The 21,623-nt window shown below is 40.1% G+C and overlaps 4 protein-coding genes across 4 annotated transcripts in view; all 4 read right to left on the bottom strand.

Annotated features, from left to right (window-relative positions):
* The window catches only part of LOC309493739 (uncharacterized protein), a 37,972-nt gene extending 32,733 nt beyond the window's left edge, over window positions 1-5,239 (bottom strand). The window contains exon 1 of the mRNA XM_082162957.1: window positions 5,059-5,239. The gene's annotated coding sequence lies outside the window, so the exon portion shown is untranslated. The remainder of the gene's footprint in view (window positions 1-5,058) is intronic.
* The window catches only part of LOC309493690 (polymeric immunoglobulin receptor-like), an 80,322-nt gene extending 61,815 nt beyond the window's left edge, over window positions 1-18,507 (bottom strand). The window contains exons 1-3 of the mRNA XM_082162889.1: window positions 18,234-18,507; window positions 4,560-4,883; window positions 3,900-4,004 (exon numbers count right to left, since the gene is read on the bottom strand). Coding sequence (XP_082019015.1) covers window positions 3,900-4,004; window positions 4,560-4,883; window positions 18,234-18,414 — 610 coding nt within the window. The 5' untranslated portion in view covers window positions 18,415-18,507. The remainder of the gene's footprint in view (window positions 1-3,899; window positions 4,005-4,559; window positions 4,884-18,233) is intronic.
* Window positions 1,085-21,623, bottom strand: part of LOC309493706 (polymeric immunoglobulin receptor-like) — a 184,608-nt gene continuing 164,069 nt past the window's right edge. The window contains exons 11-12 of the mRNA XM_082162912.1: window positions 1,700-1,777; window positions 1,085-1,616 (exon numbers count right to left, since the gene is read on the bottom strand). Coding sequence (XP_082019038.1) covers window positions 1,548-1,616; window positions 1,700-1,777 — 147 coding nt within the window. The 3' untranslated portion in view covers window positions 1,085-1,547. The remainder of the gene's footprint in view (window positions 1,617-1,699; window positions 1,778-21,623) is intronic.
* LOC309493761 (uncharacterized protein) lies at window positions 5,656-12,514 on the bottom strand. Its single transcript, XM_082162995.1, has 6 exons — window positions 12,191-12,514; window positions 11,755-12,093; window positions 10,810-10,992; window positions 10,610-10,708; window positions 7,561-7,613; window positions 5,656-7,478 (listed from the first exon to the last, which is right to left on the bottom strand). The coding sequence occupies exons 1-6, from the start codon at window positions 12,225-12,227 to the stop codon at window positions 7,056-7,058; spliced, it is 1,134 nt and encodes a 377-aa protein (XP_082019121.1). The 5' UTR covers window positions 12,228-12,514; the 3' UTR covers window positions 5,656-7,055.

Raw genomic sequence — 21,623 nt, 5'->3', positions numbered from 1 at the left:
AGTTCACCCAAAAATGAAAATTCTGTCAGTAATTACTCACCCTCATGTTGTTCAAACCCTGTAAGACCTTCGTTCATCTTCGGAACACAAATTAAGATATTTTTTATTAAATCTGAGAGCTATCTCACTCCTCCATAGGCTTCTAAAGACGTTATAACTTGCTGGCCCAGAAAATGTATTAAAGACATCGTTAATATAGTCCAAGTCACTACAGTGGCTCAATCTTAAGTTTATAAAGCGACGAGAATACTTTTGTGTAGCACAGCATAGCGCGTCTGTGTTGCACGTCACCATGAATCACACACATGGCGTCGCCCAATAGTAAGCCTACGTGGTGACGTACAACACAGACGCGCTACGCTTAAACACTACGTGAAAAGACTCGAGGCTCAGAGAGAAGGAAATGAAAAGTGGAATAAAGTCATTATTTTTGTTTGTTTTTGCGCACAAAAAGTATTCTCGTCGCTTTATAAACTTAAGATTGAGCCACTGTAGTCACTAGTCTGGGCCAGCAAGTTATAGTGTCTTAGAAGCCTATGGAGGAGTGATCCAGCACTCAGATTTAATAAAAAATATCTTAATTTGTGTTCCGAAGATGAACGAAGGTCTTACGGGGTTGGAACAACATGAGGGTGAGTAATTACTGACAGAATTTTCATTTTTGGGTGAACTAACCCTTTAACCAACGTGGTTGAACGACCAATTTGTGACAATATGTCGTGACTAGTTGATTTCTTCAGTGATGCATCGTACTATGATAGTTAAGCAGCGAGTTACGTCGTTGTTCGGGAAACACACCCCAGTTTAGGCTGCCCCGAGTTCCTATAACTGTGTATACAAGCTCCTCTTTTCTGGTCTCTTGTAGATGCGAGCTCGTTGACCACATTTGCTGAGCTCTTCTTGCTCAACGGTTTTTCACACTTTCAACAATTCTCATAGCGAATCAAAGGTTATCCATGTTTTGCTCTTTACTCTGACCTATATGCACTAAAAGCTATAACGTACGTTTGCAGTTTCAAGCTCTGTTTCTTTACAGCAAATGTATGTATCAACACTTTAGAAAATGACAGGGCTGCGTCTCTAACAGTAAAAAGAAGATCAACTCTCTCTGTTCGTTTCTCCATTTCATATTTTAAACAAATTTCTTCACGATGCTTTCCTCTTATTAAGTGTTTTATTTAATCTCTCTTGTTGCCTAATTATTCGCATCATCTCTTTTTCTTTGCTGATTATTTTCTTCTTATGAGGATTTTCCCTTCCTCCGTCTTCGTTCCTTCTTTACTTCTTTGTCTTGTTTCCTTTGCAGATTTTCTACAATCAAATCATCCATAAAAAATTTCAAGTTTACTTGGTACATTTTTTTCTTTGTCTAGGGAGTTTATCATGGAAGTACACCTTTCTGGGTCAATTGACACGACATTTAATTTATTTTTTTACTGTTGGTGAGATTGCTCATATAGTATAGATTGAAAAGAATGAATGTAAGGACTGTTTAGTATCTATTGAGTAAGAGTGATGAGAGTTTCTTCTTGAGAAGACTTGAAGAGCTACTGAAGAGTCAGATTCTCATATCCAGAAGAGCCGGACTGGTGAACAGCAGGTCTGGGATGGACAGACTGTGTGAAAGACTCATTGATTATTACCTACATTTTTAATGCACAAACGCTTTTGCACATGTAGTTTTTGATATTTCTCTTACTGTGAGTGTGTCGTAGAGGTCAGATGATCTGGACTTGAGCTCAAGAGATGCATATGTCTTTGCACTGGGATCATCGTTCTACAGGGAAACAGAGAGAAGGAATTTACAGCACACAAAAAAAAAAGAACAGATTTTAAACATTGTGAGTTCATGGGCCCTATCTTGTTCCGGCGCAAACGTTCCCTGATGCTATTTTGCAGGTTTAGAAAACAATTCTGCCACTAACCAGGAAAAACCTAGTCTAAAGTCAGTGGCGCGTTGTGCATGTTATTCATATGCTATTTAAAGGGCGTATGCTTGGCCATAATCAATGTAGCGTGTGCACAACGCGCATGCACTTTGCTTATCTCATCTACACACAGACGCAGCAGTTCTCATTTTTAGAAAACCATACATTATTACAAGGAACAATATTAACACACGAGGGAAATTATTGTTGTGTCCATGAAGATGTGAAAAAATAGGCATAAATCTAGCTTACACATTTACCCAAATTATTATACGCCTGTTTAACCAAAGCTGATTTGGGTGGGTTTCTCCATCCCCATACAATGTCACTTCTCTGTGTTTTACGGCCCTGACGAGAACGTCGGTCTCCTCGGCTGTGAACCGCTCCTGGCGAGCGCCTGGCAAATCCGCCGTTATAATAGCAATCCGCTATAGAACAAGCGCGCCTGCTCTTAAAGGGAATGTGAGATGTCGCTCTGATTGGTTTATTTCACGTTACGCCCAAACCACACCTATGAGTAATGAAGCTACTTCAGACCAACCCATTTTAGATTTGCGTCGGGCGCAAGAGTTGTTTCAGATCGTTAAAATAGGACCCCATGTCTCAATCAGAGTTTGTCAGTTTGTTACGAGATGTTTGAGCAGTCTGATGATAATTTCACAACATATGATGTAAACTGACTTGATCACAAGTTGGACCAGCCATAAAAAAAAATATATATACAAAAAAGCCATTTTTTATTTTTGATCATCTCACCTCATTTATAGCAGATCTTCTGTTTATTCTTTTCTTCTGACTGTCAAAAACACAAACAAGTTATTTAATTGTTTCATATACAATGAATAATCAAATATATTTATGAATTAGTTCAATATATATATTTATGTACTCCTTATTAAGATTTTTATTTACATAATAAATGATAATATTATGATGAAGATGATGATGATGAATAATCCTCCAGATGCCCCTGTGATCACAATCACATTCCCACCAGCAACATGAGGAACTGAAAGAGGAAGATCATCATGATTAACTCTCCAAACTGATGAATGATGTGAAGATACAGGAGTGTGTTAATAAAAGCTTCACATGTGACAGTTACAGCGCCTGAAATAACGTTACCCATGCAAGTACACTAAACGTTAGTTTCTAGCAAACACAAAAGACACAGAGACTGAGTGAACTCAATCTCACCGTCTTTAACTCAGTAAAAACAACAGACACCAACAGGGCCGGAGTCTGTAACTTAGGAAAACAAACAACGTTATTCCAGCAGATATTCTATCAAAGCTTGTGGCATCCATAGAAACTGTACAAGACAACATCAGCATCAATTTAGCAACATGTGAGTGTTTTATATCCGTTTACAAACTATATCAGGTTATGCTGCTCCATAATGTAACATAAAATGTGTTAGAAGTTTATTTACGGGCTGGGAATTTGAGGTCGGACCGAACAATGTAAGGACTGCATCATCTTTGATGAGAAGCTTCTTTGAAAAACCGGCATTGAACAGTGCCTGAGTGACGAAGCAGTCATTCGTGAAATGAGCAGAACAGACGGTTTAGGTCGAACATTGCTGTGGTATTTCTGAATAAATAGACATTAGCCACTGGTCTCTTGTATTAATGTTGTTCGGAAGCCTGTGCAATGACGGTGGGCAGTGTTCGGGGGGGCACTGAAGGCCGTGACTGAGTACTGAGCTACTTTATGCAGACTGTGTGCATGTGTCTGTGGATCGACTGTTGTGAAACTTATATGGTAGTTACACAGCTTCTAGACCTCTGTTATCATGAAAAAAGCCAGGATATTTCAGTTTTGACAATATGGGACATTTAAAGTGTTGCGATGGGAAGAGAGACGGATGGTGAGATGTGGAGAGATGTGTACCTGTGTCCGGTGAAGAAATAACCAGAGATAAAGCATATTAAAGGCTGAAGAGATGTTGAGAAGAAAGAGATGAAGTACCTGTTGAGGAGATCTGATGATCTGTGACGCTGCTGGATGGATTCATTTCTGATTCTCTTGTGACTGAAAATGAGCTGATTGTTGAAACCTCAGTGGTCTTGTTATCTGAAGGTGGAAATAAAAGATCGACCTGAATTTGGATATTAGATTTATATATTAGCACACTCCTCTGAACACTGCATTTAATGAACAAAGCCTCAGCCTTTATATAATAATATGAAGCTGCTGATCCATCTACATTTCTGCCACAATAAACAGGAGAACTGATAATACTGTGGGTGAAGGGATCGTGATTGAGTGTAAAAGGAGCTTCTCAGACTTTGCAAGCATAGATGTGTCATGATCACCAAATATCATGAGAGAATTGTCAAACAATTCAAAAATCACATTTCTCAATTCTTGATGACTTGATCTCTCCCTCTTTAACCAGCAACACAATCTCTGAATAGACATCAATATCATAAATATTTCCTTTTTACTTTTGCCAGTTAATCAAAGTTGAAACAGAATGAACAAATCACAGATCCTTGATTGTATTGCATTTTACAAAATGAAAAACTTTTCTGGATCTGGGGTTGTACAAGACTAATGATTTGATCTCTCACTCTCAGCTTGTTTCCATGCAGTTCATTTCTGCTATTAACAAATGTAATCACTTACTCAGTTTAACCAGCAACAAAATCTCTGAGAAGACATCAGGTCCAGTCCTGCTCACACCACACCAGTATTGGCCTTCATCCTCTGTTCTCAGATCAGTGATGGTGACGGTGAAAACTCTGACCGTCGTGTCGTCAGTCAGAGAGAATCTCTCGTCTTTAGCTGGAGATCCTGATTTAACCATGATGTTTTTATTTATTCCATAGTTACACTCCCCTTTACAAAAATACTTTGAATTTGATTCATATCCAGATTCATATGAGCATCTGATCTCAACTCTCTCTCCTCTGTATCCAGTAATTGTCTGTGAAGCTCCAACAACAACAGCTGAAAACACAAATATCATTATATAGAGCTGTTATGTGTGAGCAAGAGACATAAGCAGGCCAGAATAATAACTTACAAATATCCTCCATATGAGTCTGATGATCATGTGATAACAGAGGAAAAACAAGAGAAGATGTCAAACTCTGTGTAAAAGAGCTGAGAGTCTCAAACTCACCTGTACAGATGCTGGAAAAGAGCAGCAGGACGTCCAACATGATGAAATTTGACAAGCGTTTCGCTTAAATAAAAGACCAGATTCTGTGTGACAAACGTTACTGTCGTTCTCTTCCGTACTGAGAGAACAATGTGTGTCAGCAACTGAAATATATATTTCCTTCCCCTTCTGTCTCTCTAACCACATCAGCTCTACACGACATCATAAAAGAGCTCATTTACTCTGACAAACAGCACATGCTTTGCTTATATACTGATCTAAACAACACAATACTTAGTTTCATTATATGAATGTCATATTTTTTTTTTATCAAAATCAAAACTAAGATAAGGTTATTATTTGTATATTTTTAGGTTTTGTAACTGGTTTCGGTTTCTTTTGAGTTTTAATCCTAATTCTTCCCATTAAGCAAAAGTATGTCCAAAAGACGTCTTTTCAATGTATTTGACACAAAAGCGTACGTTGAAAAGAGTTCTGCACGTCCAATACAAGACTAAAAACTAGTTCAAATGTGGTAATTGTGGACATATTTTTATATTTAGACAATTTATATTATATTATATTACAATTTATACAAACAAACACTCTCAGGATTCATTCATTTTAAACTTATGTTTATTTCAGTGTATTTTCATTCGTGGCAATTTCCATTTGTAACTGCAAAGCAAATTACAGAAAGTGTGTGTTTGTCCAAAAATCATAAAAAATAAATAAATAAAAATCCACTCACACATTTAGGCAACTTAGCATCTGTAATTCACACATCTTTGGATCATGAGAGAAACCAGATCTGAAGGAAAGACTTTCTTGCTTTGAGGAAACAGTGTTTCCCACTGAACCACTTGTGTTCCTCTTAATCACATTAATATTTACAGAATATTTCTGTCAGACGTCTACAGAACTTCTTATTGAGAATTACCAGAGGTTTAAATGATGATATTTGTGTTTCATTTGAATTCACCATGTTTAGTGTCATTTGATAATCGTCTTTGTCGAACCCTCTATTCTCCTATTGTATATGTGGAGTCATTTGAAACAATAGATGAATAACAGAGCATTACTCTAACTCGCTTGCTGCTGAAATCAGCCCGAAGACACACCTGTAAAAAAAAAAAAAAAAAACTTGGAAAATGATAAAGGTGTCATTGCTGTTGAAAATATTAGCTAACATTGGGATCTGAATTCATTAAACATTATACACAAAATTATTGCTAAGAATTTACATCATTTCAGTTTTAATGTAATTTAATAAATAAGTGAATTCGCATGAATGAACTCACAATCTGTTGAGTTTTCCGACCTAGTTTTGCTTGAATGACATTTGAAACAAATCAGATCAAAACTGTCTGGAAAGCACAAACAAATGAAAGTGAAACTTAAGAAGGAGAAATTGAAGTGCGAGTCTCAAGCGGCTCCCTCTAGTGTTCAGGTGGTGTTCAGCACCACGGACAGCAGCTGATCTGCAGCAAATGACTGATTCATCACGACACACACACTCACTCACTGTCTGTTCAGACCATCTTCTGTTCTCATCTGAATAACTGACCATCAAGAGCTGCGTATGACAATGAAACACATTACATAAATCAACAGAGCATTGATGATCATTAAGTGGTTCATCTGGACAGTCTTGAGCTGCTGAGTTTGTAAGAACAAGAACATTACTTTCCAATGAGATTTGATGTTAAAATAATAACTTTATTGTTGCAAAAGAACAATTATCTTTAATTATACACATATAAATGTATATATAGATATTTTTTATTTTTTTAAGTATATTGAGCAAATAACAGTCTGAAAATGGTCAATCACTCCGTAACATGTATTTCCTGTAATGACTGGCTCATAACTAACATAATGACTGATCATAATCATTATTAAAGATGAACATCATCGGGATCATCTGCTTACTTCAGTACATGACGATGAGGATGATGATCACCAGGTCACTCTTGTAAAATATATTTTAATCTCTAAACAACTGAACGTCTCCACTATTAAACAGTAGCGTAAACTGTATTAGTATCAGAGGGGTTTATGGGTAGGCCTAATTGTGGAGTAGCATAAACTGTTTTAAAAGAATCAAAGGGATTTGTGGGTAATTGTGGAGTAGCATAAACAGTGTTACAAGAATCAAAGGGGTTTGTGGGTAATTGTGGAGTAGCATAAACTGTTTTAAAAGAATCAAAGGGATTTGTGGGTAATTGTGGAGTAGCATAAACAGTGTTACATGAATCAGAGGGGTTTTGGGGTAATTGTGGAGTAGCATAAACTGTTTTAAAAGAATCAAAGGGATTTGTGGGTAATTGTGGAGTAGCATAAACAGTGTTACATGAATCAGAGGGGTTTGTGGGTAACTGGGCGCATTTGCAGTCAATGTGAAGTCTGGTGTCTTGATTCTCGTACAGCATTTGATGATCCTGAGAAAGAGAAATTATTTACAGCTTTTGATGAAAGTCATTCATTCAAACACATTCTTATCAACAATTTGATTTTACACACCGCTTCACTGTTTTCTGTTCCAGGTTCAGATATTTTAGAGGCTGAATCGGGGGCTGTAAAACAAATATAGTAATAATGATAATAATAATTCACATTTAATAATATGTAATAATATTTCACAACGACACGCAAGGTATCAGACTTGTACAGGTTTCACAGTGCATTGACTAGCTGTGACCAGCAGGGGGAAACAACATCTTTCCATCCACTCATTCCACAGACAACAATGTTATTCACTCTCAAATAGGTAACAAATAATATGCAAAGCAAACTATCCAACGACTAAGAAGAACGTTCTAAGAACTTCTTGTTTAGTTCCCTTTCGTGGTCACTACGAGTTACGTCAGTGACGACGAATGGGGTTTCGCTTAGAAAGCCTCAAACCTTCGAGTTTACAAAACGAGCCAATGGCAAGAAAATGCCATGGGTCTGCGGAATTTGCATAGCGTTACTCCGCCCCACCTCGAGGGTATATAAGGAAGTACGCTGGCAACATGCAGATATGTTTTCGCTTCGGAGCCAAGAGTTCTCTTCACTCCTACAAACCACTCTGAATCATCTTCACTCTACGAGACGAACGGCTCTTCAGTGTGTTGGTGTGACGGCGCGTTCCAGCGAGATTGCATTGCCTGCTGCTGATCTGTGCAGTGATCTGCCGACAGTGTGTGTGTGTTTCTCCCTGGGCGGCACAGGGACCTAGTGCTCCGGCACCTAGCTTGTCTGGGCCTTCGGGTCAACTGGGAGAAGAGCAAACTCTGCCCCATGCAGAGGATCTCTTTTCTCGGTATGGGGATCGACTCAGTCACCGTGTGCGCGCAGCTTTCGAACGAGCGCGCGCAGTCACTGCTGATTTAACTCCGTTAATTCGAGGGCAAGAGTGCGGTTCCACTGAAACTATTTCAGAGGCTCCTGGGGTATATGGCATCCGCAGCTGCAGCAACGCCGCTCGGATTGCTTCATATGAGGCCACTTCAGCACTGGCTTTGAGATAGAGTCCCGAGGTGGGCATGGCAACACAGCACGCTCCGAGTCCCAGTGACTCTGGCCTGCCGTCAGACCTTCACCTACATTCCCACCGTATGTCGCAACTCGCCCGCCACCTCCTAATATGCAGTCAGAAGCATCTGAGGTCACTTCGAGCCATTTACATTCCAGGAGACCTAAACTGTACAGCCGACGACCTCTCACGGTTTCAGCCTCTCCCTGGAGAATGGAGACTCCATCCCCAGACGGTTCAGCTGATTTGGGATCAGTTCGGGGACGCACAGGTAGACCTGTTTGCCTCCCACGACTCGTCCCATTGCGACCTGTTTTATTCCCTGAGGGCACGCTCGGCACGGATGCACTGGCGCACAGCTGGCTGCGGGGCCTCCGCAAGTATGCGTTTCCCCCAGTGAGCCTTCTTGCACAGACCCTGTGAAAGATCAAGGAGGACGTGGAGCAGGTCATTTTGGTTGTCCCTTATTGGCACAACTGGACCTGGCTCTCCAAACTAGTACTCCTCACGATAGCACCTCCCTGGCAAATTCCTCTAAGGAAGGACCTCCATTCTCAGAGCAGGGCACCCTGTGGCACCCTCGCCCCGATCTTTGGAACCTCCACATGTGGCTCCTGGACAGGACGAGGCAGGTTTGAGTACCCTACCACCAGTGGTGGTGGCTTCCATCACTTCCACTAGAGCATCGTCCACGAGACATATACGTCATGCCTATACGTTGAAGTGGAACCTCTTCGTCAACTGGTGCTCTTCCCATCGTGAAGACCCCACAAAATGCCCAATCACTGTCGTGCTTTCCTTCCTGCAAGAAGGGTTGGAGCGAAGTCCACCATGTCCACCATGAAAGTGTATGTTGTCGCCATTGCCGCACATCACGATGCAGTTGAAGGTAAGTCTCTGGGAGAGCACGACCGGATCATCAGGTTCCTGAGAGGAGCGAGGAGACTGAATCCTCCGCGCCCTCCTCTCGTACCCTCTTGGGACCTCTCAGTAGTGTTAACTGCCCTGCAGAGTGCTGTTAGGGCTCTGCAATCAGTGGAGCTTAAGTTCCTGTCAATGAAGACAGCGCTCCTGGTTGCATTGGCCTCCATCAAGAGGGTAGGGGACCTGCAGGCATTTTCGGTTGACGAAGCGTGCCTGGAATTCGAGCCAGCTAACTCTCACGTGATCCTGAGAGCTCGGCCTGGATATGTGCCCAAGGTTCCCACTACTCCCTTTCGAGATCAAGTGGTGAACCTGCAAGCGCTGCCCTTGGAGGAGGCAGACCCAGCCTTGGCACTGCTCTGTCCAGTACGCACCATCCGCACCTACGTAGACAGAACGCAGTGTTCAGAACCTCAGACCAGCTCTTTTTTTTTTTTTTATGGTGGGAAGCTGAAGGGAAAGGCTCTCTCCAAGCAGAGGTTGTCTTACTGGATAGTGGACACCATTGCTTGGCATTCCAGCAGCAAGGTCGACTGTGCCCCCTTGGTGTGAAGGCCCACTCCACCCGGAGTGTGGCCTCTTCTTGGGCTCTAGCGCATGGCGCCTCGCTAACAGACATCTGCAGAGCTGCAGGCTGGGCGACTCCTAACACATTCGCGAGATTCTACAATCTCTGAGTGGAGCCAGTTTCTTCTCATGTACTTGCTTCAACCAGCCGGTACTAGATTCTGCTCAGGTGTCTTCGCTTGCTCGCCATTCCTCTCCACGGACAGGATACGTGCAATTATTCTCCTCAGGTGAGCCTCCCCGCAGGCCCTGAGTTCCTCCAGCACTGTCGACGTCAACGCCAGAGTTATGCCACTGGCAGCTTTCGCGCTTGGCTAGATGCCGCCATGTGCATGTTTACCCCTCTGGGCGACCCCCACATGTGTATTTCCCCTGTAAGCCTCTCTGAGCATGTGTCCATGTATAAATAACATTTGTGTGTTAATTTTTTAGAAACGATAGATGAAAAGACCAGATGAACAAACTTTCTTATGTTACTGGAAGAATGTTTGTTCATAACATTGAGAGAACCTTACCAGAATGTTAGCTAAAGTTCTGAGAACATTTCGTTAGCTGGTTTACCTCGAGTCTCATGCTTCTTGTAGAGAGTCACTATACATGACATGAATCCAATGATGAGCAGAAGCAGAATCACATTCACGCCAATGATAAGAGATGAACCTGAGAAAACAGGAGATATAAAACACAACAATAATCTGATTCTCTCTTAATATCTACAGGCAAATGTATAAAAATTAATTAATCATTAATCACCAGAATACCATTCGAGATAGATGGAGAAGCTGATGTGAAATCAGATGTTGATGGCTGGGAATTTTGTAAAATAGGTGATGGTGATGGTGATGGTGGTGGTGATGATGATGATGATGATGATGATGATGATGATGATGATGATGATGAGGATGAGGATGATGATGACAGGGGTGGTGGAAATGTGTTTTGCTCTTAAAGACAAAGACATTAGCTGTGACAAATGATGTACACACTTTCAAACGGTAAATGCTTTTGAAACATCATACAGTTTCCTTTTAGTAAATGGTAAATCCTTTTCATTTTACATTTATTATTATATTTTATTTATAATTTATTATATACTTTATATATTTATTATTTGTATAAACTTTTCTTTTTTTTTCAACTCATGTGAAAATGAATAGCCTCTCATTATGATCATACCTTCAACTATAAATATCACACAATACAACTTGGGATTACCGGTATGTAAATATTGATATATATCATGTCTCTAGTAGAACATACACTCCAAATGTGCTTATCGCACACGCTTTTTTAGCTCCTTCTTGTCTACTTCAAGGGAACATTTAGCAATATATGGGCACATCATGACGTCTTATTGTACCTTCAGTTGTTCTGAACTTCCTGTTGACTAATAAAGTCTATCTTAGTGCCGACATTTGCCCTGTAACATGCATTTGTGCTAAAAACACTGCAAACTTCATTTTCTATTTTTCAATACAAATATCTAAACAATCTTGAATCAAGATACATTTATTTGATATTCAAAATGACATATAATTTCTGCAAATTTGATAAAAAAATAAGTGAGTTCATGCTTTAAACAAGATAATATATCTGCCAATGTGACTTAAATTATAAGGAAAACCATTTTTGCAAATTAATATTAAATTGCCAAAAAATAACAACATTTGTGATGGTCAAGTTCAAAATATATCTGGGTTACTCACTTGTTATAATGTTCAGCTTCACTTCAGTGTAGAAATCTATTTCTTTAGGGATATCAACTGCACACTGGTACGTCCCAGAATCCTCTTCACTCAGATCTCTGATGGTCACAGTGAAGACTGCTGAACTTGTGTCGTCATACAGAGAGAATCTATCCTTCTGAACCCATTTATCTTTCTCTTCAGCCCTGATGAGGTCAGAGCACCATCCAATCTGCAGTGTATCTGGCTTCTGACCTCTACAAAAATACTTTGTTTTTTGAGTATATTTTTTCTCATATTTGCATTTGATCGTGACTCTGGCCCTTGAACATCCTGTCACGCTCATGTAGGTCATGACACCTACAACAAACCAGCACATTTTAATACATCACTACAATATGTTGATTATGAGGCTTAAATATTCAAACTGCTTGCAAACATTTTGTCAGATTCTTACCAGGAATCATCAGCAGAGTGAAAGTGAAGATCTTCATTCTTCTCTCTTAAACCTTTTGTATCAGTAGGTTCAGTTCTTCTGAAGCTCTCTGTGTGTTTCAGGGTTTCCTGGTAGTGTTTTCGTCATGAATGTTATATGATGCTGACTTCCTCTTCCTTTGTCTTCTGCTGCTGAATGTGTCACAGGTACAACTGAAACAGAGAGAGAGAAAGAGAGATTGCGTAAAAATGCATCACCAACATAAGAACAAACCCTTGATTTCCACATTCTCTATTCATGGATAAATTTTGTTCTGAAGAACCTACAGAAAACACACTCACATTTTACAGCACGTTTGATCACATTGTTTATGTTTAAGTCAATGATTAGAGTTTAATTAAATATGCTACATTTATTCATTTATTCATTTAGCAGACATTTAGACATGTAAACATACCAGCAATTTATCAGAAGCCAATAACAGCTAAGGCAGAAGTAAAACGGTGGAACAGAAAAAAAAAAAAAAAAAAAAATATATATATATATATATATATATATATATATATGACAATGGTTGATAGAAACACAGCAACTTACTGTAAATAGCAAGGCAAACAAGTTTAATGACACAGCTGAACTAAAAAGTAATAATTTCTTTTAACATGACAACTATAGACTGGTGGGAAAACTGAACAAAGGAAGACAGAAAAGTTGGTGAAAACAAACTAAAAGTCCATGATAATGAAACTAAGTGTCTGTTACATAACGCCCCTCCCCAGAAGGCGCGACCTCACGTCATAACCAAAACAGAGACAAACAGCAGATGAGGGCAGGTGGGTGGTGGTTTTGGAGGCGGACGAGGTGGTGACGGGAGGATTGGCCAGGTGTTGCAGACCCAGAGTGCAGTTAGGACGACAGACCACAATGTAGTCGATGGAGGGAGGAGCCAAGGTGTTGACATGGCAGTTGACATCTGCAGGACGGTCAAAGGAGACGGAGCCGATGTTAGGGGATCCCAGGGCGCAGACGGAGAGTTGATGGGCCTGAGTGACACCGCTGGCTCTGCAGACCAAGGCGAGGGTGCTCAACGTGCAACCGGAGTATCCGAGGACTGAGGTGGAGCCAGTGTGACAGGACCCAGGTGAAGCAGAGGGAGGGTAAAGCCCGCTGGAGCCAAAGGGGTTGAGAGCCGGAGTGCAGTGATTGGCTCATATGTATTCAGCGCAGGCATGGTGAGGGCTTACCGAGGTGAAGCCGGAGGGATGAGGGAGCCTGGTGAAGCCGCAAGGCCGTGGATATCAGGTGGAGCCAAAGGGTGGGAGGAGTAATAATACAGATAATACAGACGTCTGTATCGATAATACAGACGATTCAGGGTGGGAAGCAGTACCTCAGAGTCCCAGTCTATTAACCCTCTGAGGTCTGAGGGGTTTTTGGGGTCCTTGAGATGTTCTGACATGCCCTGACATTTGTGCTTTTTTCAGTTGCTTATAAACATATTAATGGCAAAAAAAAATTACACACTATTTAGCACAAACAGGGCTACCATAATATGTGAGCAACAAGAATGTACATGTCTGCATTTTTGAGAGAATAATGTTTATGCGTGGTTATTGAAAAAACTAAAAACTAAAGTTTCTGAAATAAGGCCATAAAACACATACTAAATATGTGCCAATAAGACTTTTGTCTAATAGATGTCATTGCCTAGTGTTTTTTCTTCAAAATGATGTGAAAATCATCCTGCCCTTATCATTCACATAACACAATACATTGATTTGAATTTTGCAAAGCACTTTCTGTTTGGAAAGGCAATATGCGGAGTGGGCGTCAACGATCATGCATATTTAGTGGTTCACACCTTAGGAGACAATGGGGCCTGCATACTTAATGACCCTTTCATTCAGGTGAGTCACTGAGCCACAAGAATGCAAGAGCAACAGTTGGAAGCATCTCAATTATTTATTTTTTTCCACATAGTGTGCTTGCAATTTGGCCTATAATATCCAAGGAAAACATGTCTAGTAATTGTGCAGTTAATTCTCATACTGTATTTTCAGTTTTGGAATATTTATCCTCTCCCCAAATTTGTCACTAATAAAACACAATAAAAATTATTTAAAGAAAAGGCTTATTACCTTATTACCTTTTAATAGTTTGTTTACATCTACCTTGTAAATATATTTTTTTATTAAAAAGGTTACAATTACAACAACAATTCAAGTGTAATCTTTCTTTGTAAAAACTAAAGTATACATTTTATCATACATATTTCAAAGTTAAGGATTTGATTGATTATTTGATTACTTTATTTTTGACAAAACATACTATATTTAACATGAGCAAATATTGGCAAACAAATATTGGCTTATTTGAGTTGGCAGATATTTTACAGTAAAAATGTATAATCTATCCAAAACTAATCAACGAAATGTTGTCTTTCATATGTCTGTAACATAGGTCTTTCGTTTTTATTATAAGAAATATAAATGTTAATTTGCAGTTTAATACGTTGCTTATACAAATACATTTTATTTCAACATTTCAGTCGATTTTTACTCAGTATAGCAATACAGTTTGCTAAAACCGAAACATTCATTCACAAACAGAAACGCCTGACTGTAACGTTGTTTTTATGAAATATTAGGGCATATAAATGTTAATTTTCAGTTTACTCATCTCAGTATAGCAATACAGTTTGCTAAAACATCATCATTCATTCACACAGAGACGCAATTTAAATTTAAACTGTCTTTTTGCGAGCTGTGATAAACAGCGCGCATCTCTGCGGCTGCCGTTCATTCATTCACAGAAACGCGATTAACTTGAGAAGGAAAAAAAACTTACTACATATTCGGATCCTCTCTCCTGCAATACCCGCACTCTGAGGTAGATTTTCCGTTATTATTATTCCTCACAGCGCTGCCAGATGGTGTAAACACGTAGGCTACAATGATATGATTAAACTTGTGTTTTCTCGAGCTGATATGGGGCGTTCACAGGTTTGCCTCAGTAATTTGCGTTTGAATAGCGCGCGCTCTCCGTGGGCGGAGTCACATTACCTTTGAATGAGCTCTAATGAGCTCGACTGGAATCGCTCTCTTTTAACACAGATTTCACAAGATGAGAATATTTTTTTTTTATATAAATTACCTCATTTTAAAGAAGAGAATTCAAGCTTCATGCCTGTGTGACTGTATGCCTGTTTGACTCAGTATTCGTTGAGTTATTGTTCATTTTCGGACGCGTTTCAGAATGGTCTTCACTGACAGAGAGAAGGCAGAACTCGCATCACGTTTATTTTTCTTTATTTGGCAAAAAGCACAACACTTTGTTTTTATTGTGAGTATACACAAAAATAATACACATTTAACAGAATCGATTGATGTATGAAACTTGCTTGTAATATCAAAGTCAACAGAGCAAAATTAATTTCTTTTGAACTGAACTGAAAAAAATCCAGCAAAACGCGTGGGCGCGTTTGTCGACCTCAGAGGGTTAAACAGTCCTCAGTCTCAAGATCCTACTGGCAGACTCCTACTGGTACGATGGTTGCCGGCTCACACCCCTGGTCAGACTCTCTTTGGGGCATCGGCTCCGGGCGATGTTTGGCACTGTCATCACAGGCGGCTCACTCGCAGCGGTTGGATGCTCTCCGTCTATGGGGGGCTCAGGCATCGTCGTCTCTGTGGTGCTGGGTGATGGTGGGCTGAGCTCTGGGTCTAGCTGCGAGATATCTTCGAGGTGTGGCTGGACGAGGCTGATGTCACCCTCTGCTTCACCCACTGTGAATAGGGATCCCTCTGTCCACAGGGCGAAAGTGATGTAACTTTCTAGGTTCCAGCAGGGATCGCAGCAGGGCATGATGAAGCAGGGATCTTCATCCAGTCCACACCGAAATCCCTCCATTAAGCAGACGTCATCGCAGGTGGCTCGAGGGCAGGTGTTGAAAAACTCCTTTTCAAAAGTTGTTTGTTTCCCCTCCATGGGGAAAAATTAATGGAAGCGATCTCCATTTTCTTGTTTGGTCTGGTCATCTGTCATCTGTAAATGCAACTGTTTAATTGTGCAAAATATGTTGAGCTATATCCCTGTAAACCCATTTGATCAGACGAGCCAATGCCTGCATTTCAAATGAAAAACAAATAATACACAAATAACACCTGTAATGAGTATAGTATGACACACAACTGCAAAAAAACTGCAAACTTTCTCTGAACTTAACTCAACTTTAGCTCCAGTGACTGACAGTCGGCATCTGTTCCACAAAATTAAGCAGGTGAGGGCATGATTCCTCATTTAAACCCAGATCTAGTTGAAGTTTCTTCTTAAAATAAGGGATTGTTTTTGTTCTGTCTCTGTTGCATTGTGGATTACACTTCCACTTCACAAAGCTGCTTTGAGACACAGTCAGTAAAAATGTCACTAAGGTCTCTTTGTTGTTGAGTAGATCACTGGATCACCTGGACTATCTGCAGTGGAGTAGATCACTGGATCACCTGGACTATCTGCAGTGGAGTAGATCACTGGATCACCTGGACTATCTGCAGTGGAGTAGATCACTGGATCACCTGGACTATCTGCAGTGGAGTAGATCACTGGATCACCTGGACTATCTGCAGTGGAGTAGATCACTGGATCGTCTGGACTTTCTGCTGTAGTGTAGATAGTGTCTTTGTTCTTGCACTGGAACTCGCTGATTTCCTGATAATTATGTTCATTCCAGTCAATGTCCTGCAAAAGAACTCATGATATAAGATCATCATCACCATCATCTTCATCATCATCATCATCTTCATCACCATAAACACTCACCTCTGCAGTGATTTTTGCTCTTGTATTTAAAGGCAAAAGCCCGACGGCGACTGTCAAAACAAGAGGAGAAATAAAGTTACATTCAAACAGCAAACATTAGAAAGAGATGTGTGTGTACATGCGTCTAGATACGCTCAATGACTGACTGTCAACATCTTTTCCACAAGGTCAACCAGATGAAGACATGATTCCTTCATTTAAACCCTGATTTATACAAAGTTTCTTAAAAAACTCAGGGATAATTTTCATCCTCTCACCTTGCTAACATAGCATTTATAACTAGCTGCATATATAAAAGCAATAGATGTCTATTGAAATTACCCATTTAGAGAGCAAGTAAAGAGTAAGTACATTTCTGTGTGTTTAGTTTCCAGAGAAACGTGCATCTAAATCTGACCGTGCTGGGAAAGTCCTGATTGTGTAACTCTTGGTGATTTCTTGCTTCTCTTCCTACACAACACCATCAGCACCATGAGGAAGATGATCATGATGAAGACTAACCCAACACAGATATAGATGACAGACCCTGAATCAGAGCCGTGACCTGTAACACACATTCAATGTACTTTAAACTGATATATATATATATATATATATATATATATATATATATATATATATATATATATATATATATGCATCACACTCAAATATTCAAGAAATAAGAGTCATAAAGAGTGTCAGACAGATGAACTGACCTGATGAGACTTGATGATCTGTGTGATTCATGCTGGTGGATTGTAGATTAATTTCTGTTGTACTGAAATTTGATGATGTTGTGTTTGTAAAAGAGCTTATTGCTGAAACCTCAGTGGTCTTATTATCTGATGGATGGCAGAAAAAAAAAATCTACTTAAAGTCGTTGATTCTGATACACTGACACTGAATTCAACAAAATACATTAATTTGTTCTATTGTCTTCTGTAGAGCTGCTTAATAGCTGAAAATGAAGTGGTTTTATAATTTATTTATTTTGCAACAACAAAACTGTTATTTCCCTGTTTATTACTGTGAAGCTGCTTTGGAACAATATTGTGGCCTTATTTTATTTGATGGCCAATTTTCCTGTTCCTTTGTAGTTAATTTATACTACAGGTACACTTCTAATAAATACTATTCATGGGTTTCATCAGGTCCCTTTCCACAGGTGTATAAAATCAAGCACCTAGATTATGAATGCAGACTGCATTGTGCTTGATTAATACACCTGTGGAAAGGGACCTGATGAAATCCATGAATAAGCACTTACCCAGTTTAACCAGCAACATAATCTCTGAATAGTCATCAGTAAAAGTCTTCTCCACAGCACACCAGTATTGGCCTTCATCCTCTGTTCTCAGATCAGTGATGGTGACGGTGAAAACTCTGGCCGTCGTGTCGTCAGTCAGAGAGAATCTCTCGTCTTTATCTGGAGATCCTGATTCAACCATGATATTTCTATATCCAATGATGGGACACTCCCCTTTACAAAAATACTTTGAATATGATTCATATCCAGATTCATATGAGCATCTGATCTCAACTCTCTCCTCTGTATCCAGTAATTGTCTGTGGAGCTCCAACAACAACAGCTGAAAACACAAATATCATTATATAGAGCTGTTATGTGTGAGCAAGAGACATAAGCAGGCCAGAATAATAACTTACAAATATCATCCATATGAGTCTGATGATCATGTGATAACAGAGGAAAAACAAGAGAAGATGTCAAACTCTGTGTAAAAGAGCTGAGAGTCTCAAACTCACCTGTACAGATGCTGGAAAAGAGCAGCAGGACGTCCAACATGATGACATTTGACAAGCGTTTCGCTTAAATAAAAGACCAAATTCTGTGACAAACGTTACTGTCGTTCTCTTCCGTACTGAGAGAACAATGTGTGTCAGCAACTGAAATATATATTTCCTTCCCCTTCTGTCTCTCTAACCACATCCAGATCTACAGAATCTTAAAAGAGCACGTGACCCTGGACCACAAAACCTGTCAATCTTTTTCCATCATTCAAGCTGATATACACAAATATACCTGTGCGACTTGTGACGGTTTTGTGGTCCAGGGTCACACTTACTCTGACAAACTTAACATGGTTTGCTTATATAGTCATCTAAACAGCACACTTAGTTGTATATTGTATATTTTAGGTTTTGTGTCTCAGTTTCTTTTGAGTTTTAATCTTGATTCTTACCTTCACTTGTTCATTTTAAATGGACCTGTGGTGGACACTTTTTTTTTTTTTTTTGTACAGATATTCCCTGTAATCTTTCAATCTTAATGTAATGAGCAAACTGCTGTTCAAAATGGTTTCATATAAAATATCACAGCACTGGACAGGTTGAGTATTTCCATGAATATAAGGCTTGAGAGTTTGAAACTAGCCTGTATACGAGTCGTTTCGTGAGTTCACTGTCTGTTTGCAGCTGATTTCAGTCAAACTGAGTCATTTTAGATGGAGATTTGAAACATATTAATAGTGACAGGAGCATGTCGAAGCTGTGTAGTATTCATCACCTGTAGAGGGCGCTATGTAGCGCAGCTCTCCAGTAGCTGACAAATATGAGTTTCTCCGCAGAACTGGACTGCTTTAAACTTGGGTCTGACACATTGAATAAGTCAATGATGGGCAACGTCGGTCCTGGAGTGCCGCTGTCCTGCAGAGTTTAGCTCCAGTGCATTAGCTCATCAGGATTGGAGCTAAACTCTGCAGAACATTGGCACTCCAGGACCGACGTTACCCATCCCTGCTATCAATTATAATGCTTGTATTGGAATATTTTACCCTTATTATATTTATATTAGACAATAACAGTGATTTTTCAAGTTAAAATTGTGTGTGATGCATAACAGTGACCGTAAAAATATCTATTTTAGGTATGGAAGTTGCACATTTTTGCATAGTTCTGATGTTTGAGCTAAGGAAATTGGGCTAGTTTTGTTACATAAATCTGCCAACCCTGACTCTAAAGGCGGGCGCTCAATGTGCGAGTTCGGACACTCTGGAGGTCGCGAGCCATTGCACACGATACTAGTCAGTTAACCTGATAATCATATTAACTGCATATTAACTGCATCACATGAGCTTTCACACTAAACACGGACGAGGAGCTTTGCATGTTGCTGCTATAGCTTTGGATAGAAAAAAGAAAGACAATATAAAGACGAGTGTGCAAATGACTCTGTGTAAAGCGAGAGTCAACAAAAACGACTAGAGAGAGTGTGTGTGTGTTAGTGTATGTGTCACCGGTGCAGGCCGGGGCGGACTCAGATGACCAGCCGCCCCTGACTCCAGACACCACCGTGAGGAGCCAACACCACAGGCACGCAACAGATGGACAAAAGAGGAAGCAGGTAATTTGGTTCAAAGGTAACAATCTTTATTGAATAATAATCAACTTGAAGAAAGAATGAGCAACTCCTGTCTTCTCGAGCTATTGGACCGGAGTAGCCGCTGAAACGATTTTCCACTGTCTTCGGGGCACAATGGAACGATAGTGGCTAGGAAGGCTTACTCCACGGCGTTGCTGCACGTCTGCAGGACTCAAACGATAAGTAACAAGTAATGTTTACTTCTTCAACAGCAGATTCTCTTAACAGGACGTGAAAGGGGAATTGTGACTTTAAAACTCACTCCACAGCGTTGCTGCACATCTGCAGGACTCAGGCGGTAGGTAACAGGTAAGGTTTCTTCTCTTAACAGCAGATTCTCTTAACAGGTCGTGAGAGGGAAATTGTGACTTTAAAACTCACTTCACAGCGTTGCTGCACATCTGCAGGACTCAGGCGGTAGGTAACAGGTAAGGTTTCTTCTCTTAACAGCAGATTCTCTTAACAGGTTATAAAAGGGAAATTGTGACTTTAAAACTCACTTCACAGCGTTGCTGCACATCTGCAGGACTCAGGCGGTAGGTAACAGGTAAGGTTTCTTCTCTTAACAGCAGATTCTCTTAACAGGTTATAAAAGGGAAATTTTGACTTTAAAACTCACTTCACAGCGTTGCTGCACATCTGCAGGACTCAGGCGGTAGGTAACAGGTAAGGTTTCTTCTCTTAACAGCAGATTCTCTTAACAGGTCGTGAGAGGGAAATTGTGACTTTAAAACTCACTTCACAGCGTTGCTGCACATCTGCAGGACTCAGACGGTAGGTCACAGGTAAGGTTTCTTCTCTTAACAGCAGATTCTCTTAACAGGACGTGAGAGGGGAATTGTGACTTTAAAACTCACTTCACAGCGTTGCTGCACATCTGCAGGACTCAGGCGGTAGGTCACAGGTAAGGTTTCTTCTCTTAACAGCAGATTCTCTCGTCAGGATATAAAAGGGAAATTGTGACTTTAAAACTCACTTCACAGCGTTGCTGCACATCTGCAGGACTCAGACGGTAGGTAACAGGTGAGGTTTCTCCTCTCAACAGCAGTTTCTCTCGTCAAGACATAAAAAGGAAATTGCGACTTTATCAGCGATGTTATACATCTTCAGGGCTCCATCACTAAGTATAACGGTTCAGACTTTTCCACAGCCATACGGTTCTTCACGAGACTTGTAATTTCAGAGAGAGAGAGGGTTAACAGGAGCCTTCAATAAGGGATTACTTCACAACAATACTCAGTGGAAGAGAGGATAATACAAAGCATTACTTCACCAGTT

Source organism: Leuciscus leuciscus, assembly GCF_965113295.1.
Source record: "Leuciscus leuciscus genome assembly, chromosome: 3".
NCBI lineage: Eukaryota > Metazoa > Chordata > Actinopteri > Cypriniformes > Leuciscidae > Leuciscus > Leuciscus leuciscus.
This window is presented reverse-complemented; position numbering and strand designations above follow the sequence as displayed.